A 26,376-nucleotide genomic window follows, 5' to 3' on the forward strand; every position below is an offset into this window, starting at 1 on the left:
AGTCTGTCACCCCATCCTTCCCTTCCCCCACACTAATATATAAATGTCTTCAAAACAAATAGGAAGGATTCCCGTGTAACTGCTTATAATTCCTCCTGTGGTCCTCCCTCTCCGGTTAATACCGTATCCTGGAAATCAATATGAGCTCTTTGGCAACCCAGGGATCAAACTCCACCCCCGGCACAGGAGGCTGGTGCTGACATTAGTTGGCACAGGATGGTGAAGGGCTTAACAAGATCAACAGTCACAATCAATCACGAGGATCTTCTCTCGTGCCAGTTCCAGTACAGAGGAGAGTGATATGTAACAAGTTATGAATGTGTCGCACATTTGCCTGTGCTTCCCCCCGGCAAGTGGCAATCTGATGTGGTGAGTGAGTCAGGGTGGAATTGTAAACAGTCCTGGAGAAGCCAAGGTAAGGGTATCACCATCCAGGTAAGGGTAAGGGTATCACCAAGGTAAGGGTATCACCATCCAGGTAACGGTATCACCAAGGTAACGGTATCACCAAGGTAAGGGTATCACCATCCAGGTAAGGGTATCACCATCCAGGTAAGGGTATCACCATCCAGGTAAGGGTATCACCATCCAGGTAAGGGTAAGGGTATCACCATCCAGTTAGAACAGGCCTTTGGCTTTTTTCCAATTCACTTGTTTCCAACTAGGAAGTTTGTAAAATTCCTCCCTCGGCATTTGCACAACTTTCTGCAAAAGAAAATAAAACAAAATGGTTTCAGCAATGAAACGTACTGTGTAAAAACTAACCAATGCCCGATAATAAAGGGACAACTGATCAGCATAGATTTAATTTCCCTCAAACACATCTCCAAGTGCTTCACTTAAAACAGATTTACTTGCACGTGCAGCGCTTTGTGTAAAATAGTCTGCGCATTAAGATCCAGTAAAGCATGAAATAATTATTTTGTAAATCAAAATTGTTTTACTTCCATACTTCACTTCATTCCAATAGATTCAATGAGGAAAGATCAGCTTGGCCATCACTGATCCATTGTCCATGTTTTATGGACAATACCATCCAGTTCAGTTCAACAGTTCCCTAATGACCCATCAAGTTGTGTATTTTACTAGAGCACAAGCAGTCTCATAGAGGGTCATGCAATTCACAACTTGTACTAGTGTAAAATATTGTCCTGGACACCTGAAGAATCAATAGTTTTTCTTAAAACAGGGCCACGAGATAACCAACATCCACCTTTGCTTTAACATTTCATCGGCAAAACCGAGTAGACCTTTCGTTACACAGTAATCTGAATCTACTGCCTGAAAGAATGGTGGAAGAAGATTTGACTTGTAGAGCACACCCTGGAGATAGGTTGGAAAGAAAAATATTGGAATTCATTATTGAAATATTGGAGGCCAAGTCATTGGGTATTTTTAAAACAGAGATTGACAGATTCTCGATTGGTAAGGGTGTCAAGGATTATGGGGAGAAGATTGGCATAGTGGTGCAGCGGTAGAGTTGCTGCCTTACACCAGAGACTTGTGTTCAAACCTGACTATGGGTGCTGTCTGCATGGAGTTTGTACATTCTCTCTGTGACTGCAAGGGTTTCCTCCCACACTCTAAGGACATGCAGGTTTCTAGGTTAATTGGCTTGTGTAAATTGTCCCTAGTGTGTAGGATAGAACCAGTGAATGGATGATTGTTAGTTTGTGTGGACTCAGTGGGCCAAAGGACCTGTTTCCCCACTGTATCTCTAAACTACAGCAGGAGAATGGGGTTGCGAGGGAAAGATAGATCAGCCATGATTGAATGGCGGAGTAGTCGATGGGCCGAATAGCCTACTCTTCTCCCATGACATGAACTTGTATGATTTGTGGGGAAAGAGAAAGAATGAGACTCATGGTTGGTCATGGGAGGAGCCTGAACAATCTCAGAGCTGTATGGCCTCCTTCAGTAATGGGAATACAATCTTATCTCATTCAATGGACAGGGTATACATTTTATGTAGCAATGAAATGGAGAATGGGAGGAGCTTACAGAGATGTCAATAATAAGAAAAAGAGTGACCAAGTCATATTAATTGAGCAAACTGCAGAGGGAGTGCATCAAGAGGTTTCAACTTTTTCCCTCTCTAATGGCCTCGACACCCAGAAGTAGTTTTGGCCCGAGAATCCCCTTGGTGTCCTGTGGATGATCAGAGCTGCCGCTGAAGCTGCCATCCCACACAACTGCCAGAGATTCAGACGCACAATGCTGGTATTTCTTGGGATTGTGCACTGGGATATTATCATATATCATATCATATCATATATATACAGCCGGAAACAGGCCTTTTCGGCCCACCAAGTCCGTGCCGCCCAGCGATCCCCATACATTAACACTATCCTACACCCACTAGGGACAATTTTTACATTTACCCAGCCAATTAACCTACATACCTGTACGTCTTTGGAGTGTGGGAGGAAACCGAAGATCTCGGAGAAAACCCACGCAGGTCACGGGGAGAACGTACAAACTCCTTACAGTGCAGCACCCGTAGTCAGGATCGAACCCGAGTCTCTGGCGCTGCATTCGCTGTAAAGCAGCAACTCTACCGCTGCGCTACCGTGCCGCCCTAAGTGTTGTTGCCCTGAGTGGAACACAGTCATGACAACATCTGATCATTTCTGTATCACTTGCGAAGGTTAACCATGCACTTCTCGTCTAATCTCCGTTGCAACCACAACATGATAGCCAATCAGGAGCTTGAGTGAGGCTATTGCCCCTGGAGCTGCCTCTTCAGGATGGTGCAAAGAAACCTGGATCACACCATGAAGGGGCCACGTGTTGGTGAGCAGGGGAGACCGATGGAAAGACCACTGTATCCTTCAATGCCTCATCCCTCTCTGTGGTCCATGCATTGCATTCACTAAACTGTGAGGGCCACGAGGTAAGTACCTACATCCCACTCACACCAAAATGACAGCTTGAACCTCCACTGTCATCTGGTACATCTCCTATCTCTATGAACTGAGGCTGGTCCCTAACTCCCTGGACACTGACGTTTCTCCTGCTGCTCTGGAACCCTCCCCCTCAGCCAGGATGCTGCCTGAACCTTGCTCACTCACCCAACCCAACCCCGGTCAACTAACTCACATCAAATTCTAATTCTCTTTGCTACCAATACAGCCATCTCCCAAATGCTGGGCTTCAATGTCCCTCTGACCCTGGTCACCTGATCCCAAGGTCACCTCATGAAAGAAAGTCTGGCAGCACATTTCTGGTTACTGAACTGTGCAACTTCCAGTCTCTGCATTACCCCTCCAATTCTATACTGTTCCAGTGTGCACCTTCATGGGTGCACTGGAATTTCTCAGCAAGTGAGGCTAGTTAAGGCAGGAGCTATTGTATCCTCAGCTGATCTCTCTCTTCAGGAATAGAGATGGAAAATGCTGGGAACACTGTGGGGAGAGAAGCAAGTGATGTTTCAGGTCGAAAACCCTTCACCAGAACTGAGTAAGCGAGAAGACAAGTGAGTTTTAAGACAGAGGCAGGGTTAGGTAGGGATGGATAGAACAAAGGCAAATCTCTGATAGGATGAAGTGACTGTCTATTACTGAACCATCTGTTCAATAGACTAATATTGAGGGGACTTAGAGAAAGAGAATACAAAGGGACATCTAAAAATTGTAAGATGGAGAAAGACTGGTCTTGAATAGCAACATTTGATGCCTCTCTGCCAGCTCCTCAAACATGGCTGAGGTACAAAAAAACACAAACTTCTGGAGGAACTCAGCAGGTCAGGCCGCATCTGTGGAGACAGAGGGATGGTTGACATTTCTGGCCGAAGCCCTGATGCTTGTGGTCCACCTGAAGTGTTGACTATCCCTTTGCCTCCGTAGATGCTGCCTGTCCCAGTGAGTGTCTCCACATTCCAGCATCTGCAGTCTACGCTGCCTCTTGCTATGCTGCCACATCCAGCACTTGGCACTGTGTACTGCAGTCATTCTCTGTGCTAATGAAGGTTACCTGGAAATCTTCATCTGATAGGTAGGTTTCCAGTCTCTGTGGGTCAACTCCTTCAGGGAGGGGTCTGGACATAATCTCCTCCAGTGAGTACTGCGTCTTACACAGCCTCAGTAGAGCATCCTGAACCAAGAGCACTTTGCTGCTGCCGTCCTGGCCCACCTGGATCAGAGAACAAATTCATTAATACTAATATAATAAATATTTCTCAACCCGTTAGAGCTAGATCTCACCTTTCTGAAATGGCAATCAACAGTGACAAAAGATGTCACTCTTAAAGTAAGGAGTGGCATGATGGTGCAGCAGTAGAGCATGCCTTCCAGTGCATGCAACACTTACAATACTGCTTCAGCTGTGTTAAAGGACAATGACCCAACCCACATCTCTGACTTGGAGAGACCACAGTATCACATCGCTCTAGTTAAGTCAATCAGTTGGGCACCTTCTCAATGTGATCTATTACGGTTTTACATTAACAATTTCAGTCGTTGAAAACGGTGTAACATTATCTGGTGCAGTGCCAAGGGAGTGGCACACTACAAAAGTGGCATCTTTTGTTCGAGATTGTAAATGGAGGGCCGTCTATTCAGTGGATGTAATAACAACAGTATGATCCCACTAAAACACGAGCAAAGTCATAATTGGCTAACATCACCATAAACGGATTGATCACTGTGCCAATATGGATTGGGAGAATGTAAACTGACAGCCTTTCCTGCACGACAACAGTGGTGGCCCTCAGGAGCACTTTGCAAACAGCATTGAGATATTCTGAGAAGGAATGTGAAAAACGCAACACAAATGCAAGTCTTGCTCCGCTGTCATCTCTGTATTCTAAACAGAGCAGGGTTTGATATTTTTTGTGCTAATGTAAAATGGCTGATATCTGGGGAAATAAAAATGGGAAGTGGAAACTGAACTGTTTTGTTTAGTTTAGAGATACAGTGCGGAAACAAACCCTTCGGCCCACTGAGATTGTGGCGACCAGCGATCCCCACACATTAACACTATCCTACACACCAGCGATCCCCGCACATTAACACTATCCTACACACCAGCGATCCCCGCACATTAACACTATCCTACACACCAGCGATCCCCACACATTAACACTATCCTACACACACTAGGGACAATTTACAACTTCAACAAACCAATGGAGTGTGCGAGGAATCTGAAGATCTTGGAGAAAACCCACGTGGGTCACGGGGAGAACGTCCAAACTCCATGTGGAATTGCAGGCCGTCACTGCTCCCCTCAGCTGCCCACCTAAGACTAACACAGTGCCGAAGGGCAGATTTGATCCGTGGACCTGTGAATCAGCACTTCAACCAGACCACTGCTGTGCTGCTCCCTGAATCTCACTGTAGCTGCCTTGCACTATTAATACATAGTGCCTTGCACTATTAATACATAGTGCCTTGCACTATTAACCCTCCTCTTCATGACCATCCTCTCCCTAAGCTCAGATGAAATATATATATTTCCACCAAATGATCCAATCGTGAATGTTCTAGTGTTCTCTGTCAGACAGTGAGTAAATAATGTTGGATAAACCTGGTGATGCTGCTGTTTTACTGCACCAGACCTGGGTTCGATCCTGACCTCTGACACTGTCTGTGTGAAGTTTGCATGTTCTCACTGTGACCACGTGGGTTTCGTCCAGGTGGTCCGGTTTTCTCCCACATCCCAAAGACCTGCATGTTTGTAGGTTAATTACCCTGCCGAGTGTGTGGGGAGTGGATGAGAAATTGGGATAGCATAGAACTAGTGCGAACAGGTGATCAGGGATCGGCACGGACTCGGTGGTCCGAAGGGACAGTTTCCAAACTAAATTAAGATACATCTCCAAGATAGACGCAGAGTGCTGGAGTAACTCAGTGAGTCAGGCAGCATCTCTGGAGAAAAAGGATGAGTGGCGTTTCAGGTCAGGACCCTTCCTCAGACTGAAAGTAGGGGGCCCACGACAGGTCTGAGATGAGATCCTACTGCTGACTGCTTTTCCAGTGGAACAAATACTGAGCACCAACAGGATTGGGTTATTTTATGATGTCTCCATTGTAACTTGACTGGCACCCCAGCTCTTCCATTGATAGTGACCACTGCTTGAGTTACTGCAGAATGCTGCCCCACAGAATTCTACTGTCACCCTCCCGTCGTCCGTCCCTGGCCCCCCTTTTAGCTTCCGCTGTCCCCCGCATTAGCCACCACAAAGCCCAAGCAACTGGAGTGGGAGCAAGCCAGACTCAATCCCAAGGGACAGATAGAGAAGAAAACCCTGCACAATGCAGGAGAGGTCTGGCATAATCACTCTCTTCTTCAGAAAACAAAAGCCATTTAGCAAGAGCGTTTAATAGGTAAAAGCTGAGAAGCGCAGGTACCTCTTGTATATTCTCCATGTTGTAATCCCACCGTGGGAAGATATTGGTGAAGGTCAACGGCTCAGTGCCGACATGAACCATGTAGGCTTTGGGAGGTCGTTTTGGGTTCTTTTCTGAATGGACAGAACAAAGGGTCCAGTTTCAAGACATTGTTCTCCTCTGGAGGAATGGAGTGCATCAGTACAGGGATCTGCCCGTGACTGACCTGTGCAATACTGTAGGGCCGTCTCCATGGCACACCGTCGCTCCATGTCCCACCGGATCTTCGCCGAGCCCGTGCTTTCCATTGGCCACCAACCCTGCCAGAGGTAAACCTCAAACCGGTTGTCCAGGAGGAATAAAGCTGGAGGAATTCAGCAAAGACAATGTGGCATCAGCACACAATAGACAAGAGGTGCAAGAGTAGGCCATTTGGCCCTTCGAGCCAGCACCGCCGTTCACCGTGATCATGGCTGATCATACACAATCAGTATCCCGTTCCTGCCTTCTCCCCATATCCCCTGACTCCACTATCATTAAGAGCTCTATCTAACTCTCTCTTGAAAGCATCCAGAGAATTGGCCTCCATTGCCTTCTGAGGCAGAGAATTCCACAGCTTCACAACTCTGAGTGAAAAAGTTCTTCCTCATCTCCGTTCTAAATGGCCTACCCCTTATTCTTAAACTGTGGCCCCTGGTTCGGGACTCCCCCAACATCGGGAACATGTTTCCTGCCTCTAGCGTGTCCAATCCCTTAATAATCTTATAAGTTTCAATAAGATCCCCTCTCATCCTTCTAAATTCCAGAGTATACAAGCCCAGTCGCTCCAGTCTTTCAACGTATGACAGTCCCGCCATTCCGGGAATTAACCTAGTGAACCTACGCTGCACTCCTTCAATAGCAAGAATGTCCTTCCTCAAATTTGGAGATCAAAACTGCACACAGTACTCCAGGTGTGGTCTCACTAGGCCCCTGTACAACTGCAGAAGGACCTCTTTGCTCCTAAACTCAACTCCCCTTGTTATGGTAACTCCTGGCAACTCCCGGAGATATCAGGTTTAGAGATACAGCAGGCAAACAGCCCCTTCGGCCTACTGAGTTCACGCCAACCAGCGATCCCTGCACATTAACCCTACCCAACACACACACTAGGGACAATTTTGCATTTTACATTTATACCAAGCCAATTAACCTACAAACCTGTACCTGTCTTTGGATAGTGGGAGGAACCCCGGGAGTTCAGCTCGGTGATCATCACAGCCGTCAATGTCCCACCGCATGCGGACACCGACGTGGCACTGTCCACCCTACACGATGTGTTGTGTCAACACCAAAACAAGAACCCTGATGCGGCTGTGCTGGTGGCTGGAGACTTCAATAGGGGAAATCTCAAAAAGGTCATGCCCAACTTCTACCAACACATCACGTGTGTCACCACGGGGGAAAGAACTTTGGACCACTGCTACACGCCGTTCAGGAAAGGCTACAAGGCCGTTTCTCTCCCTCCTTTTGGGAAATCTGACCACGCTGCCATTTTCCTGCTGCCGGAGTACAAACAACGGATAGTACGGGAAGCGACAGTGACGAGGGACGTAAAGCGGTGGGCTGACCATTCAGAAGCCATGCTGCAGGATGCACTGAGCAAAGTCGACTGGAACATGTTCCAAGCAAGTTCCAGAGACGTAAATGAGTTTGCGGAAGCGGTTACGGACTTCATTGCCACAATAGCCGATACCATCATCCCCACGGTAAGGGTCAGTATCTTCCCTAACCAAAAACCCTGGGTGGACAGGTCTATTCGCGTGGCCTTGAATGCTCGCACCGCTGCTTACAACTCCGGCCTGGCATCCGGCAACATGGACGACTACAAGGGAGAGTCCTACCGACTGCGAAGGGCAGTGAAGGATGCAAAAAAGAGGTACCGGGACAAGATGGAGTCACAGATGGAGCAGCAGGACACCAGGCGCCTTTGGCAGGGGCTACGGACTATAACTAGCTACGGGTCCAGCACCCCCTCAACCGGAAGTGCCGACTCCTCCTTAGCTGATGACCTGAACTCTTTTTACGCACGGTTTGAGACGGATAACACCACCAGCTCGCCGTCTAAAAACAGCACCGAAGGGGCGCTGGCTAGCGAGGCTGGAGGGGGATCCACCGCCGGGGATGTGCACACATTCTCGGTGTCCGAGCATGAGGTGAGGTGGGCTCTGACGCGTGTGAACACGAGGAAAGCTGGAGGCCCAGATGGTATATCTGGGCGAGTACTAAAGTCTTGTGCTACTCAGCTTGCTCCAGTGCTCACCACAATATTCAACCTCTCCTTGGCAAAGTCCATGGTCCCTGCATGCTTCAAAAGATCCATCATTGTACCGGTGCCAAAGAATGCCTCTCCAGCTTGTTTAAATGACTACCGACCGGTGGCCCTCACCTCGGTTGTCATGAAATGCTTTGAGAGGCTAGTCAAGAAGCACATCTGCGCCCTCCTTCCTCGCAACATGGACCCACTACAGTTCACATACCGTCCGAACAGGTCCACGGATGATGCGGTCTCCCAGGTTCTACACACCGCTCTCTCTCATCTGGACAGCCAGGGGGGCTATGTGAGGATGCTGTTCATTGACTTTAGTTCAGCATTCAACACAATAGTCCCCAGCAGACTGGTTGAGAAGCTGCTGGAACTGGGGCTTAGCACCCCTCTGTGTGCCTGGGTCCTGGACTTTCTCTTTCTCACTGCCAGGCCCCAAGTGGTCAGGATGGGGGAACACACATCTAGCTCCCTCACCCTGAACATAGGATCCCCCCAGGGCTGCGTCCTTAGCCCCCTACTGTACTCCCTGTACACACATGACTGTGGGGCCAGCTTCAGCTCAAACTCCATCATCAAGTTTGCTGATGACACTGTGGTGGTGGGCCGGATCTCCAACAACGATGAGAAGGCCTACCGGGAGGTGGCGGCTGATCTGGCACTCTGGTGTCAGGACAATAGCCTCCTCTTGAATGTCACTAAAACAAAGGAGCTGATTGTGGACTTCAGAAGGGCTAAACATCCAAGGACGTACACGCCACTCGAGATAAATGGGTCTATTGTGGATAGGGTGAGCAGTTTCAAATACTTGGGAGTCCGCATCGCAGAGGGTCTGACGTGGGCAACGCACATTGCCGCACTGGTGGGTAAGGCTAAGCAGCGCCTTTACCACCTTAGACAACTGAGGAAATTCAGAGTGTCGCTGAGGATCCTTCATTGCTTCTACTCTGGGGCTGTAGAGAGCATCCTGTCCGGCAACATTAGTCTGGTTTGGGAACAGCTCTGCCCAGGACAGGATGGCCCTGCAGAGAGTAGTGCGTTCGGCAGAACGCACCATGGGAACTACACTCGTCCCCCTGCAGGACCTATACATCAGGAGGTGCAGATCCAGAGCAAGCAAGATCATGAGGGACCCCTGCCACCCCAGTAACGGACTGTTCCAGATGCTACGATCAGGCAAACGCCTCCGCTGTCACGCTGTGAAAACGGAGAGGATGAGACGGAGCTTCTTCCCACAGGCCATCAGGACTGTCAACTTTTATAACCCCAGAGACTAAATTTTTGTCGACACTTTTTGTGCTATGTTTAGTAACTTATTAACTTTATTTATATGCTGTAACTAATTCTTTTTGTGCACAACCCGCAGGCATTGCCACTTTCATTTCACTGCACATCGAGTATGTGTATGTGACAAATAAATTTGACTTGACTTGACTTGACTTGAAACCGAAGATCTCAGAGAAAACCCACGCAAGTCACGGGGAGAACATACAAACTCCGTATAGACAGCACCCGTAGTCAGGATCGAACCTGGGTCTCTGGCGTTGAAAGGCAGTAGCTTGACCGCTACACCAGTGTGCCGCCCAGGAGTAGGTAAACTAAATTTGATACATTTAACTGGAAGCATCCATCTAGAGTGAGAGAGCAGAGGGGAAGTGGTGGGGGAGAAGGCAAGAGCTACAAAGCCCCATGCCTCTGCCCACTGCTTTAAACTGGCTGCTTCCCTTCTACACTTTCACTCTAGAGTCAATGGTCTTGACACAAAATGTCAGCTATCCACTTCCATCCACAGATGCTGCCTGGCCGGCTGGGTTCATCCGCAGATGCTGCTGGCCGGCTGGGTTCCTCCTGTAGCTCTCCTTTTCTTGCCACGAATTCCAGCATCTCCCACCCCCCACTCCAATGTGGATAAAAGGAGGTAGAGAAGGAAGAACAGGGGGCGAATATCATACGCATTATTGGGGCAGGAGGGCAAGGGGCAAATGGGCCACAACCTGAGGGGCCACATTGTTCAGGATGATGGTCAGGGTGGGGGATGTGGGGTGGGACAGTTAATTGAGATGAATGGAAGGGAAGGTGATGGTGGTGGATGGGGTGGAGTTTTGGGTGGATGGCCTAGATCTATGCTGAGGGCAATCGGGGTATTGGAATGTCCATTGGAATGTGGTATTGGGTGGCCCACCCAGTTTCATTCTTGTTGTATGTTGAACACCAGCACCGAGCTGAGGTTTAATACAGTTGGGTTTGTTACTGGCCAATATGTGGAAGAAAGGTAAGTGTCGGAGCTATTTTGCGTTTATTAGTTATTTTTGCATATTATTATATTACTTTGTATCCTGCTGTATTATTGTTGGACACAAAGAGGTTAATACTATGCTTACATATATGGACTGGGAGCCATGGGTGGGGCCAGATCATTACACATTAGTATCACACACTGAAGCACTGTAATGCTTCAGTGTGTGACATCAGGGGCACTGATGTAATGCTTCAGTATGTGACATCAGGAGCCTGCTAAGATAATAAGGTTTTAGCAAGTTACAAGATACGAAGGAGTGTCAGTGAGAAACTAAGTTCTTACGACATACAAACAAACAAGTTAACGACGGGAGATATACTAATCTGTTTTGTATTTTGCTTCAATAAACAACAAACTAATTGCAACGTCGTGAAGATCTCTTTGTTGTTGCTATTTGAGTAAAGAACCACCATGAGGATGCTCTTCCTCGACTTCAGCTCTGCCTTTAACACGGTCATCCCGAGCAGACTGGTCACCAAACTTTCCGACCTTGGATTTTCCCAAACCATCTGCCAATGGATCAAGGACTTCCTGACCAACCGCCCCCAGACAGTCAAAATAGGCCCTCACCTCTCCTCCACCATTACACTGAGCACCGGCTCACCACAGGGCTGTGTGTTGAGCCCCATCCTTTACTCCCTCTACACTCACGACTGCGCCCCCACCCATCCCACCAACACCATCATCAAGTTCGCGGATGACACGACTGTGGTTGGACTCATCTCAGAAGGAGATGAGACAGCCTATAGGGATGAAATCCAAAGGCTGGCAGCATGGTGTTCAGTGAACAATCTGGTCCTGAACTCCTCCAAAACAAAGGAACTTATAATTGACTTTAGAAAAACCAGTGGAGATTACGACCCACTCTACATCAATGGGGTCTGTGTGGAAAGGGTACCAGCTTTCAGGTTCCTGGGTACGCACATCGCAGAGGATCTCACCTGGTCTACCAACACCATCACCACAGTAAAGAAGGCACAGCAGAGACTCCACTTCCTGAGGATCCTCAGGAAAACCAACCTGCAGGAGAAGCTCATGTTGTCCTTCTATCGCTGCTCCATCGAGAGTGTGCTGGCATACTGTATAACCACATGGTATGCCAGCTGCTCAGAAAAGGACAGGAAGGCCCTTCAGAGGGTCATCACGACGGCCCAGAAAATCATCGGCTGCTCACTGCCCTCCCTGGAGCACCTGTTCAGCCTACGCTGCCTCAGTAGAGCAGGCAAAATAATAAAAGATCCATCCCACCCCGGCCACCGTCTGTTTGTTCATCTGCCCTCTGGTCGACGTTTCAGGTCGATCAAATCCCGAACAAACAGACTTAAGAACAGTTTTTACCCCAGGGCCATACGAGAACTGAACACTACCTTGCACTAGGCAACACCGTTAAAAAATCGGTCATATAATTGTATTTAATTGTATTTATGTATTTATTTGTTTTTGCATTTATTGCATATATGTTTGTACGCACCGTCAGGATTGGCTATTTTTTAATTTCGTTGTACTCGTTGCAATGACAATAAATGAATATTATTATTATTATTATTATTATCATACGGTAAGCTTTGGGGGCTTTATAAGGAAGTACTAAAGCTGGCCGCTACAAAGGGTAAGAACTTATCTTTGCCGGAGCGCATTGTAAGAAATTATCTTCATGAGCGATAAGCTGCAAGTGCTTGCTCAGCCGGTGAATAGATCAAGAGCTATTCTCGATGAGGGAAGATAAAGTAATCCGTCTCCAAGAGTCATTTAAAAGGAACTGGCTCTAGGAGTGGGCCTCAAGCTTGTTGCGTAACAAAGTACTGTTTTATTGCAAAAGCTTTGAAGCCAGAAACAGACTAATTGGACTAACGGAGAAAGGAAAACTTCAAAAGCTGTTATAGCAGTAAGCTTAATTGGAAAGCTGTTTTTCTGAGGTTGTATAAGAAAACTACGACTGAAAAATGTTGGAAATGTTAGAACAAAGAAGTGACCTTCAACATGGCTAGTTAACAGCTTGTTTTGAATTCCAAAGATATGCTTTGCGTCAACACGTCTTAAAGGGATATTGACGTACAAGTATGCTTGTACGTAAATCTGATGTTCGGCCAGCAGGTGGTGCCATCAGAATGGATTCGCAAAGGGACAATTATTTTTCTTCAATAAGTGAACTTCAAGGTTCTCTTACGTCTTGGAATGGGTTGTCTTCCTGAAAAGCCAGTGTGAGATTGAAGAAGAAAAACAGAAAAACTCAAGATATAAACAAGCTACCAAGTTAATAGAGCTGTCCACGGGCATCCTGGAGGATTTCCGGGACCGCTGGGCACCACGGGGGATTGGATGTATCCTGGATGGGGATTGTAATATAATTATATAATAGTTTCAATCGGTATATTTGTTTGTATAATATTCTGGTGGTGGGTTCTGTTTTGGTTTTATTGTATTGTATATATTATTTTAATATTTGAATAAATATTTTTGATTTAAAAAAAAAAAAAAAAAATACAAGTTAATAGAAATGATGAAAGAGAACATGGAATCAGGTGAAAATGTAAATGGAGTACAATCTAACCTGATTCAATTAATCAAGGAAGCACTGGTAAAGTTACCACTGCCTGAAGATAAGCTCGAAAAGCTAAATCAGTGGATTTACCAAACAGTGGAAACTTTTATCGGGTTTACACAAGGTACTAAGGTCATCAAACTATACACTCCATTGCTGAGAGTGCTACTCAACAGAGTCGTGTAAACTTAGCTATCATTGGAACTGAAGGCAGTGCTTCAAATGTCTCAAACTCAACATTAATCTCCAAGGCTAAGGCAGACCTGGTGGCCGTTCTCGAAGAACAGGCTGCCGTCATGGAAGACAGGCATGAGATTGAGGTAGAGGAACAGAGAAAGGAGGAAAACAGAAGAAACGAGATGAACAATTGAAAAATAAAGAATTGTTAATTGAACAGAAGAGAAGACAATTGGAAATGGAGCTTGAATGGGAGCCAGAAGGAACAGCTGAGAAGACGGAATGATCAGCTGAGAAGACGGAAGAAACGATTGGAACTAGATGCTGCAATGGCAGCAGCCAAGACACGATTCAATGTACTTTAGGCTCGGAAATCAAGATACAGCTCCACAACAGCTGATGGAATGAATTCTTATTTGAAATGAGGAACTGTCAAAGGCCCTACCTTTGCTAAGGCAAGAGAAAAGCCACAAACAGCCAAAAGCAGTTTGGCAAAGACTACAGAACCTGTAGAACCACAGGTGCATGAAGATCATTCTGAAATACTTCACATTGAACAAAAGGACAAAGAAAAGAAACCAGAACAGGATGAAAAGCCAATTGCGGGTGATGCTGCACTTCCACCTCAGACGTGTGCCCATATCGGGGCCGGTGATGAAACCTGCATCTCCTCCAAAGCAGTCCAAGTTGATCCATTGGCTGGAGAATCTGGTCCTGAAAACACTTGTCTGAGCGCAGAGATGACTGAGCCAACTTTGAACTAGCACCAGAAAATCGTGAATCTTCGGATCAAGAAATGATAGAACTGGAAACTTCTGGAGATCCTGCACCAGAAAACCCAGCACACCTTGAAGACGTTTCAACTAAAGTAATTACTGAAAAAACTAGTTCCACAGAGAACTCTACAGTTTTTGTTGATGATGGAAAACTAAATGAATCCATCACCAGCGAAACTGAAGATGACCATCCAGAAATCTTTGTTACAAATGGAACTACCCTGGATGGTGAACTGAGAAAAGACCATGACAGCAGGGATGGAAAGGGTTGCCCTGCCACTGCTGTCAATCAAATATCTATTGCAAGCCAAGAGGAGCTTCTGGTCAAGCAATACAACCACAACTTCATAATGGGAAAATCCAGAGTTGACACAATGCTGCAAAACGGATAACACGAAGCTGGCGGGCAGTGTTAGCTGTGAGGAGGATGCTAGGAGGCTGCAACGTGACATGGATAGGTTAGGTGAGTGGGCAAATGCATGGCAGATGCAGTATAATGTGGATAAATGTGAGGTTATCCACTTTGGTGGCAAGAACAGGAAAGCAGACTATTACCTGAATGGTGGCCGATTAGGAGAAGGGGAGATGCAACGAGACCTGGGTGTCGTGGTGCACCAGTCATTGAAAGTAGGCATGCAGGTGCAGCAGGCAGTGAAGAAAGCGAATGGTATGTTGGCATTCATAGCGAGGGGATTTGAGTATAGGAGCAGGGAGGTTCTGTTGCAGTTGTACAGGATATTGGTGAGACCACACCTGAAGTATTGCGTACAGTTTTGGTCTCCTAATCTGAGGAAATATATTCTTGCCATAGAGGGAGTACAGAGAAGGTTCACCAGATTGATTCCTGGGATGGCAGGACTTTCATATGAAGAAAGACTGGATAGACTCGGCTTGTACTCGCTGGAATTTAGAAGATTGAGGGGGGATCTTATAGAAACGTACAAAATTCTTAAGGGGTTGGACAGGCTAGATGCAGGAAGATTGTTCCCGATGTTGGGGAAGTCCAGAACAAGGGGTCACAGTTTAAGGATAACGGGGAAGTCTTTTAGGACCAAGATGAGAAAGTTTTTTTTCACACAGAGAGTGGTGAATCTGTGGAATTCTCTGCCACAGAAGGTAGTTGAGGCCAGTTCATTGGCTATATTTAAGAGGGAGTTAGATGTGACCCTTGTGGCTAAAGGGATCAGGGGGTATGGAGAGAAGGCAGGTACGGGATATTGAGTTGGATGATCAGCCATGATCATATTGAATGGCGGTGCAGGCTCGAAGGGCCGAATGGCCTAGTCCTGCACCTATTTTCTATGTTTCTATGTTTCTAAAAGGAATTACAGCTTCAACTGGACAAATCCATCTTCTGGACTGATAGCACAACGATGCTTAAGTACATCAACAACGAAACCAAACGCTTTCAAACATTTGTGGTAAACAGAATCTCTTTTGTAAGGGATGTTACTGATGTATCACAATGGAGATATGTTAGCACAAAGGAAAATCCTGCAGGTGAAGCATCAAGAGGACTGACAGCAGACCGCTTAAGTTGGAAGAAAATAAGACTGAAGAAGATTCTGTCTAATGGGCAGAATATTGGAGACTATACCAGAGGCACAAGGTTTTGTGAGTACTGTTCGACTTCAGACTAAGAGCAACATCTTGAAAACACCAATAACCAAGATATGTCTGCTCCTGGAAGCTGATACCCGAGTACAGCAAAGACTGGTGGTGTTGAATCACTATAGTAGATTAGATGCCAATATATAGTGCATGCTTTTTGATTGTGTATGAAGTTTTTATGGCTCCTTTTAATGTTTATTTGTAATTGTTGCGTTATACACTTAGAACAATTAGAGGCCGGTGTGTAGGAGTCATTTTGCATTTATTAGTTATTTTTGTATATTATTATATTACTTTGTATCCTGCTGTATTTTTGGACACCAAAAGGTTAATACTATGCTTACGTATATGGACTGGGAGGAGCGATGGGCGGGGCTAGATCATTAGTATATCTTGCCCAACACTGACGTAATTCTTCAGTGTATGGCATCAGAAGCTGCTAAGCCGATAAGGTCTTAGTAGCTATACAAGTTAAGCCTGCTAAGATAAGAAGGTTTTAGCGAGGGTCAGATACGAAGGAGTGTCAATGAGAAACTAAGTTCTTATGACATACAAACAAACAAGTTAATGACGGGAGGTATACTAATCTGTTTTGTATTTTGCTTCAATAAACGACTAACTAACTGCAACGTTGTAAAGATTTCTTTGTTGTTGCTATTTGAGTAAAGAACCACCGCCCCCCATTCCTTCATCATACGGTAAGCTTTGGGGCTTTATAAGGAACTACTAAAGCTGACCGCTACAGTAACCATTAGTCATATTGCTCCGAGCCTGAAGTCACATATAGGGGCCAGAATAAGTGTGGGCAGGGCAGTTCCTTCTCTAAAGCATTACCTACATCACAAGACATTTGAACAGCTGCATGGACAGGAAAGGTTTAGAGGAATTTGGGCCAAACACGGGCAGGTGGGACTAGTGTAGGTGGGCATCTTGGTCAGCATGGACAAACCTATCACTTCCTCTCTCATACAGGTGCGAGCACAGCTACCATAATGTGAGAACTCACCTGGCTGAGGGACAGAGTAGAGGTCCTCCTGCAAGAATGGCATGGCCATGACACCACTGGAGATGCGGGTGGGACTTAGCTGCTCCGTCACAGTGAACTCCCCTGAAGAGGCAGTCAGCCTGAAGAGTCGCACGGTGAAGTTATACCTCCCAGGATCTGCACGACAGAAAAATAACACGTCACGCCACAGAGCGCGAGACCCAGACCATCATAGAGGTTGGCAGCAGCTCTGGCAACATACAGCCTGATATCACAGAACATCACAACCGCAAACAAACAATCCGGACACAACTGCGGATATGATCACTGCACTACACAAGTCTGAAGAAAGTCCCTGACCCGATACGTCAACAATTACTTCTCTCTAGAGATGCTGCCTGTCGCTGAGTTACTCCACCTCTCACCCCTGCACAGTTCCAGTGAACTCTGACCCTGACACTCCCCTACACAAAGCCGAGAATATTTGGACCCAGTGCATCCCCGAAGATTAGTGCTTCCTCCATTACCTTGTAACATGCAGTCATACGCTTTCCGATCTGGTTGCCCCAGTGCGTGCCAGAATTCTGGCAGTTCTGAACCTTCATCCAACTCACACACTGTCACCTCCATCCTGCTCCACACACCCAGCTCCCAGGATTGTCTATGGAAGAAAAGAGCTTGCATTTAAACCAAACTTAAGCACAGTTTAGAAGAACAGCAGTAAACCTTGGAAGTATTAGCTTGCCAGACAAATTCAGACAACTTTTTCAGAGTAAGATCAATCAAACAACCTGCAGTTGAACAGTTTACGTTAGGCATGTTGGTTAAAGGATAAATGTTGACCAGGCCATTTCAAGAATGCCTGGTGTGACCAGCAGATGGAATCAAAGTCAGACCAGTTAAATACATTTGAGTGACTTCAGGATGATGGTCACCCTGGTTTACGTATTTGCTGCATTTAATTCAAGCAGTGAGTGAGGTGTGCAAATGCAAGTTGAAACGTTCGAGGTGTGACTGTTATTAACCAAGATAGGCGGCAGGGGGCCACACGGTGGGGCAGTGCTGGATTGCTGCCTTATGGCTCCAAAGACCCGGGTTTGATCCTGACTACGGGTGTTGTTTGTACAGAGATTGAACGTTCTCCCCGTGACCTAATGGGTTTCCCTGGGTGCTCCGGTTTCCTCCCACACTCCAAAGACATACAGGTTTTGGTAAAAATGATAAATGATCCCTAATGCGTAGGATAATGTTAGTGTGCGGGGATCGCAGGTTGTGGACATGGTGGACCGAAGGCTCTGTATCTCTAAGCTAAACGAAACTAACCTAAACAAAATAGATAATTTCCAATTAATCACAATGGAAAGGGAACAAAATGGTACAAAAGGGAACAAAAGGGTACAAAATTAATTCAGTCAAAACCCAATTCTGGTATTTTACTTTGTATTATATCAAAATTCATTTCAGAATTCTAATTTCCTCTCCTCAAGGTTATATCATAAGGAATTGGAGTAGAATTAAGCCATTCAGCCCATTAAGTCTACTCCACCATTCAATCATGGCTGAGCTATCTCTCACTGCTAACCCCATTCTCCTGCCTTTGCCTCATAACCTCTGACACCCATACTAATCAAGAAAGGAGATCAGGTCAATGGAAGAATCATGGAATCAAGGAGAGAAGCTTGCATGGACACAGGACCTTCAGCCCATCAAACACCCCCTTACACCTGTCGTGGTGCACAGTATATAGGGTGGCTTTCTTATCTCAGTCTCAGGGATGATTGCGGTAGAAACCCAGTCATCATTCTCTTAAGCTGGAACACCACAGATCTGCAGTAAAACTCAACATACAGTTTTCTGTTTCAACAATTTTTACCCAGTGAATCTGTAATAATAATTTTTAATTCAGTTTAGTTTAGTTTAGAGATACAGTGTGGGAACAAGCCCTTCGGCCCACCAAGTCCGCACCAAGATCCAGTGATCCCCGCACACTGACACTATCCTGCACACAATTTATTATTTTTACCAAAGCCAATTCAGCTACCAACCTGTATATCTTTGGAATGAGGGAGGAAACCGGAGCACCCGGAGAAAAACCATGGGGAAAATGTACAAACTGAGCCCAGACAGCACCCATAGTCAGGATGGAACCCAGGTCTCTGGCACAATCAGGCAGCATCTTAACGCTGTGAAGTGATTACTTCAGTTTATTTGCTGAAAATGTATGTATTGTATTGCTGGCATGGTGAGAGAGCTTAGGGAGAGAACAATTGGGAAAAGTGGGAATTTTAGTTTAGTTTAGAGATACAGTGTGGAAACGGGCCTTTCAGTCTCCTGTGTCCATGCTGACCATTGATCACCCGCACACTATGTTATCTCACCATCCTACACACTAGGGGCAATTTACAAAGGCCAATGAACTGTTTTATTGCTCTTTCACTAATCTGTATGTTTCAATGAGGTCCCTCCTCATTCTTCTAAACTCCAGCAAGTACAGGCTTACAAACGCTCATTCCTGGAATCATTCATGCAAACCTCTGGACCTTCTCCAGAGCCAACACATCCTTCCTCAGATATCGTGCCCAAAATTGCTCACAATATTCCAATGCGGCCTTACCAGTGCCTTATAGAGCCACAACATTACATCCCTGTTTTTGTATACAATCCCTCTTGAAATAAATGCTAGCATTGAGTTTGCTTTCTTTACTACCAATTTGACTTACAGATTAACCATTTGGGAATCCTGCACCAGCACACCAAAGTTCCTCTGCACCTGCAATTTCTGGATTCTCTCCACATTTAGAAAATAGTCTACGCCTTTATTCCTACTACCAAAATGCGTGACTCCACACTTTGCTACACTATATTCCATCTGCCACTTCTCTGCCCATTCTCCCAACCTGTCCAAGTCCTTCAGCAGAGTCCCTGCTTTTTCTACCTACTATCCTCTTTTATATTATTGGCTATCTTACCTTTATATTTCATCTTTTCTCCCCTTATTGCCTTTTTAGGAGCCCTCTATTGTTCTTTAAAAGCTTCCCAATCCTCTGGCTTCCCACTAATCTTTGATTTAGATTTAGATTTAGAGATACAGCGCAGAAACAGTCCCTTCGGCCCAACGGGTCCGCGCCGCCCAGCGATCCCCGCACACTAAAACTATCCTACACCCACTAGGGACAATTTTTACATTTGCCCAGCCAATTAACCTACATACCTGTACGTCTTTGGAGTGTGGGAGGAAACCGAAGATCTCGGAGAAAACCCACGCATGTCACGGGGAGAACGTACAAACTCCGTACAGACAGCACCCGTAGTCAGGATCGAACCCGAGTCTCCGGCGCTGCATTCGCTGTAAGGCAGCAGCTCTACCGCTGCGCCACCGTGCCGCCCTTTGCTTGTTATATGCCTTCTCTTTTAGTTTTAAACTGTCCTTGACTTCCCTTGTCAGCCACGGTCACCTCATTCTCCCCCTAGAATCTTTCTTCCTCTTTGGAATGAAAAGATCCTGCGGTTTCCGGAATATTCCGAGAAATTCCTGCTATTGCTGTTCCACCATCATCCCTGCTAGGGTCCCTTTCCAGTCATAGAAACATCGAAACATGGAAAATAAGTGCAGGAGGAGGCCATTTGGCTCTGCGAACCAGCACCGCCATTCATTGTGATCATGGCTGATCATCCACAATCAATAACCCATGCCTACCTTCTCCCCAAATCTCTTGATTCCACTAGCCCCCAGAACTCTATCTAACTCTCTGTTAAATTCATCCTTTAAGTTGTAAAAGCCAGTTTCTTCCAGCTTTGCACCATATCTAAAATCAAGCCGTTCCTCTCATTTAAAGATCTGGAGAAAGTCATCCACGCCTTTATATCCTCTCGCTTGGACTACTTCAACTCCCTGTATACTGGGATCAGTCAGTCATCCCTGCCCCACCTGCAATTGGTCCAGAACGCCGCAGCAAGGATCCTTACAGGTACCCAAAAGAGGGACCATATTACTCCTATTCTGGCCTCTCTCCACTGGCTGCCAGTACGGTTCAGAATCGATTTCAAGATTCTCATGTTTGAATATAAAGCACTAAACAGGCTTGTCCCCCCATATCAAAAACCTTCTAACCCTTACTCTACCTCCAGGTCCCTCAGGTCGGCTGACCTGGGGCTACTGGCTGTCCCACGGTCCAGGCTTAAGCACGGGGTGACTGCGCTTTTGCGGTTGCAGCTCCTAGACTGTGGAACAGCATCCCTCTCCCTATCAGATCTGCCCCCTCCATCGACTCTTTTCGTCCAGGCTTATAACCTACTTCTATTCTTCAGCGTTTTGAAGCTTTCTGATGGGGCTGATTTTTGTTTTGCGCTGCTCCCTTTGAACTGTTTTTCTGTGCCTGTGGCCTGTGATATCTGTTTCTTATTGTGTTTTTAGTACCTGCTCTGATGTACAGCACTTTGGTCAATGTGGGCTGTTTTTAAATGTGGTTTTATAAATAAATTTGACTTGACTTGATCCAGAGATTTGGCCTCCACTGCCCTCTGTGGCAGAGAATTTTCAAAAATTCACAACTCTCTGGGTGAAAAAAAATCTTCTCACCTCAGTTTTAAATGGCCTCCCCTTTATTCTAAGACTGTGACCCTTGGTTCTGAACTCCCCAACATTGGGAACATTTTGCCTGCATCTAGCTTGTCCAGTACTTTTATAATTTTATATGTCTCTATAAGATTCCCTCTCATCCTTCTAAACTCCAATGAATACAAGCCTAGTCTTTTAAATCCTTCCTCATATGACAGTCCTGCCATCCCAGGGATCAATCTCGTGACCCTACGCTGCACTGCCTCAATTACAAGGATGTCATTCCACAAATTAGGAGACCAAAACTGTACACCATACTCCAGATGTGGCCCTACACAACTGCAGAAGAACCTGTTTACTCCTATACTGAAATCCTCTCGTTATGAAGGCCAACATGCCATTAGCTTTCTTCACTGCCTGCTGTACCTGCACACCAACTTTCAGCGACTGGTGTACAAGGACACCCAGGTCTCGTTGCACTTCCCCCTTACCTAACCTGACACCATTGAGATAATAATCTGCCTCCATGTTTTTGCCACCAAAGTGGATAACCTCACATTTATCTATATTATACTGCATCTGCCACGCATCTGCCCACTCACTCAACCTGTCCAGGTCACTCTGCACCCTGCAACCTCCTAAAGGGCCTGTCCCACTTAGGCGATCTTTTTGGCGACTGCCGGGAACTGTCAAAGTCGTAGCAGATCACCAAACCTTTCTTTTACCCGACGTAACGGTAAACGGGCGGCACGGACACGATGGGCCGAAGGGCCGAAGGGCCTCTTTCTGTGCTGTAGGACTCTATGACTCTATGTCAATGACCACGACAATGCCGAGTCAGGTCGAGATTACAGCGTCTTCTGAAACATCGCAAAAATTCCCACGCTGTCAATGCTTCTCCGGCGTTCTAATTTTCGCTGAAATTACTGACAAGTCGGTAAGTACTTGAGAGTATTGAACTATAACACCTTGTATGGGTTACTTAAAAACCAAGCTTCACTGTAACAAGGAATAAACTGGATTTACTTCCAGTTTACTAATCGCTGTATTAAAAATATATAATTTTAAAAGTGGTTCAGTGGATTTTTGTGAAAAGTGTGTGGGCATTCTTTGAAAATGTAAGGGAGATGCATATCTGGTTTCTGGGTTGCATATCTGGGTTTGGAGCTCACTTTAAATGTAATGGCTGAGGCCAAAAACATCACAAAAATTCCCACGCTGTCAATGCTTCTCCAACATCCTAATTTTCACTGAAATCACTGACAAGTCGGTAAGTACTTGAGGGACCAAAAACATCGCAAAATTTCCCATGCTTACCTGACCGTAAAACTGTTGCCTCCAATCTACCTTTCAAATGTCCTGACGGTAAATAAATTGGTTAAACACAAGCATTTTATGGTATTTTGAAATGACTTTACTTATTTTGATATTATGTGCTTCTAGATGTATCTTAAGAGAACCTATCAAACCTGGGGACAGCTCGCGACAGCGACCGCAATAAGCAATGATGCCTGGCGACAAGCCAACTGTTGCCAAGACTGCCAAGCCAAGCAGCGTCTTCGCCCGCCCTGAATCGCGGGGCTTGGGTCGGCCCACTGTGGACCTTCCACCCTCCGGCGCGGCCTGAAATAGGCCGCGGGATTTTCTCTGCCCAGCGGGGGCTTCAATGTCGGGAGCCCCGACGTGCAGCGGCAGCGTCTTCGCCCGCCCGGATCGTGGGGCTTGGGTTGGCCCGCTGCGGACCTTTTACCGTCCGGCATGGCCTGGAACTTGGCAACTTCAACAGCCTGATCGCGGGAGAAGACGGCAGGGGAAGAGAAAAGACATTCTGGCCTTCCATCACAGTGAGGAGGGGACTGGAGGAGACTCACTGTGATGGATGTTTCTTTATGTTTGGTGGTGGTTTGTGATTGTATGTGTTATCGCTTATTTTTATTGCTCTTATTGGTGGACTGTGGGTGATCTTTCATTTCGCTGCACATTTATATGTATGTGACAAATAAAATTGACTATTGACTATTCAAACCGTTTGATTTCTCGGCAACGGAGCTGAGATCCACTACGATCCACTACGATCTTTGGAAGACTCCTCACGATCATGCCCGCGACACCCCGGCGAATGTTTGGCGACAACCTAGTCGCCGGCAGTCGCCTTAAAATCGCCTAAGTGGGACAGGCCCTTAATATCCTCTTCGCAGTTCACACTGCCACCCAGTCAACATTGGCCAGCTCCTCCCTCATGCCTCTGTTGTCCCCTGTGATCAGCTGCAATACCAACACATCCAATTTCACCTTCTCCCTCTTAAATTGCAGATTAAAACGTATCATGTTGTGATCGCTGCCTCCTAATGGTTCCTTTACCTGGAGTTCCCTTATCAACTCTGGTTCATTAGACAACACTAAATCCAGAATTGCCTTTTCCCTGGTAGATTCTTCAGCTACATAAAGAGTAAGAAAGAGGCAAGAGTGGAAGTTGGGCCACTGGAGAATGATGCAGGAGAAGTGATAATTTGTGGAATCAAGGGATATGGGGAGAGGTTGGGCACAGGTTACTGATTGTGGATGATCAGCCATGATCACAATGAATGGTGGTGCTGGCTCGAAGGGCCGAATGGTCTCCACTTGCACCTATTTTCTATGTTTCCATATTTCTATAATGGGGAATAAAGAAATGGCAGAGAACTTGAATCACTTTTTTGCATCAGTCTTCACAGTGGAAGACACCAGCAGCATGCCTGAAGTTCAAGAGAGTCAGGGGGTGGAAGCTAGTGGAGTGGCTATTACAAGTCACCCTGCAACCTCCTAACATCCTCTTTGCAGTTCACACTGCCACCCAGCTTTGTGTCATCTGCAAACTTGCCAGTGTCCACGCTCCACTGCCTGCCATTCTGGAAAGGACCCGTTTATTCCTACTCTTTGCTTCCTGTCTGCCCAACCAATTCTCTGTCCATGTCAATACCCTACCCCCAATACCATGTGCTCTAATTTACTCACCAACCTCCCGTGTGGTACCAGATCAAAGTCTTTCTGAAAATCTGTTTCTATTAGTGGAATCAAGGAATATGGGGAGAAGGCAGGCACGGGTTATTGATTGTGGATGAACAGCCATGATCACAATGAATGGCGGTGCTGGCTCGAAGGGCCGAATGGACTCCTCCTGCGCCTATTTTTTATGTTTCCATGTTTCTAGATACACTACATCCACTGGCTCTCCTTCATCCATTTTACTTGTCACATCCTCAAAAAATTCCAGAAGATTAGTCAAGCAGCAAAATCCCCATCAGGCCCTGGGGATTTATCAGCCTTCAGTCCCATCAGTCTACCCAATACTATTTCTCGCCTAATGCAAATTTCTTTCAGTTCCTCTGTCTCCCTTGACCCTCTGTCCACTGGTGCATCTGGGAGATTGTTTCTGTCTTCCTTAGTGAAGACAGATCCGAAGTACCTGTTCAACTCTTCCGCCATTTCCTTGTTGCCCATAATAATTTCACCCGTTTCTGCATTCAAGGGACCCACATGTCTTTACTAATCTTATTCTCTTAACATACCTAAAGAAGCTTTTACTGTCCTTCTTTATATTCTTGGCCAGCTTCGCTTCGTACCTCATCTTTGCAGCCATATTGCCCTTATTGCTACCGTCTGTTGTCCTTTGAAAGTTGCCCAATCCTCTGGCTTCCTGCTACCTTTCCTTTTAGTTTTATTCCATCTCTAACTTTCCTTGTCAACCATGGTTGCCTCTAACTCCCCTTAGAATTTTTCTTCCTCTTTGGAATGAAATTACTAGGGAGAAGGTACCTGGGAAGCTGAAAGGGCTGAAGGTGAAGAAGTCACCTGGGCCGGATGGGTGGATAAAGGCCAGAGATGTAAAGGTGGTGAAATAAGGAGAGAAGAGGCTTGAATCATGAGGCCAGTGGAAGGAATGCAGGTAGAAGGGGGACAGGGGAAAAGGGAAATGGAGGAACGTGTGTGCACCTAGGTTGCACACTGGGAAGAGTTTGGGACCAAATGCTTGGAAAACCAAGCCTTACTGTAAACCTCGCTGTTGCCTGCAGATTGTTCATGGGTGCCCAATGTCTGGGGATCTCACATAGCCAGCGTTTCACAATGTGGAAATAAAAAAACAAGTGGACACAAATGCCCTGGAGTCGATACTGTTGGAATTCCTTACCCTTGGGGAGGAGGGAGGTGATGTTGGAAACACATTCTTTAATGTAAACATTAGTGTCCAAACATTTTCTGTAATGAATATCTTCCTTACCGGTCTTTAATCATATTGGCTGCATTCCTGCCGACATCTCTCATGTTGGCCTGCGACTTGCAGCCGTGCCAGAGGTACACCAGTGCTTGCTGGGTGTTCACTAGCACCAGTGAAGCCCTAGAGCGCAGACTGCTGCAGTCACACTCGACCTCCAGGAGACGGCCCTCCACTGCAACCTCGCCCTGCACCGAGTACAGTCGCAAGATACCTGCAGAAAACACGGCAGACAAGCACAGAGTGCAAGCGTCACTGTAATGTGAACACCACAGCAACACGCGCTGAAGAGGGGGGCTGCCAAGCTGGCCATCCGCGAGTCACGGCACCAGGTGGAAGAGGGCTCTGCCTGAGCCGGCTGCCTGCCCCTTTTCCGGGATTACTTCCGACCCAGGCAGTAGTAGAGACGGACTAGGCACTGTCCATGGGCGCCCCGGGGGATTTGCAGGACCATTGAGCGACAGGGGTGGGGGTGGAATCATCCTTAATAAGGAAAAGGAAATAGTTATTTAAGAATATTTGTTTTACTTGCACCATGGAGG

At 46.4% G+C, this 26,376-nt stretch overlaps 1 protein-coding gene across 1 annotated transcript in view; it reads right to left on the reverse strand.

Moving 5' to 3' along the window:
* Window positions 1-434: 434 nt before the first annotated feature.
* Window positions 435-26,376, reverse strand: part of LOC144607597 (supervillin-like) — a 109,337-nt gene continuing 83,395 nt past the window's right edge. The window contains exons 18-24 of the mRNA XM_078424520.1: window positions 25,841-26,048; window positions 17,552-17,685; window positions 17,046-17,201; window positions 6,556-6,693; window positions 6,351-6,463; window positions 3,973-4,131; window positions 435-705 (exon numbers count right to left, since the gene is read on the reverse strand). Of these exons, the coding sequence (XP_078280646.1) occupies window positions 619-705; window positions 3,973-4,131; window positions 6,351-6,463; window positions 6,556-6,693; window positions 17,046-17,201; window positions 17,552-17,685; window positions 25,841-26,048 (995 nt within the window). The 3' untranslated portion in view covers window positions 435-618. The remainder of the gene's footprint in view (window positions 706-3,972; window positions 4,132-6,350; window positions 6,464-6,555; window positions 6,694-17,045; window positions 17,202-17,551; window positions 17,686-25,840; window positions 26,049-26,376) is intronic.

This window comes from Rhinoraja longicauda, chromosome 29, assembly GCF_053455715.1.
Source record: "Rhinoraja longicauda isolate Sanriku21f chromosome 29, sRhiLon1.1, whole genome shotgun sequence".
Classification (NCBI taxonomy): Eukaryota; Metazoa; Chordata; class Chondrichthyes; order Rajiformes; family Arhynchobatidae; genus Rhinoraja; species Rhinoraja longicauda.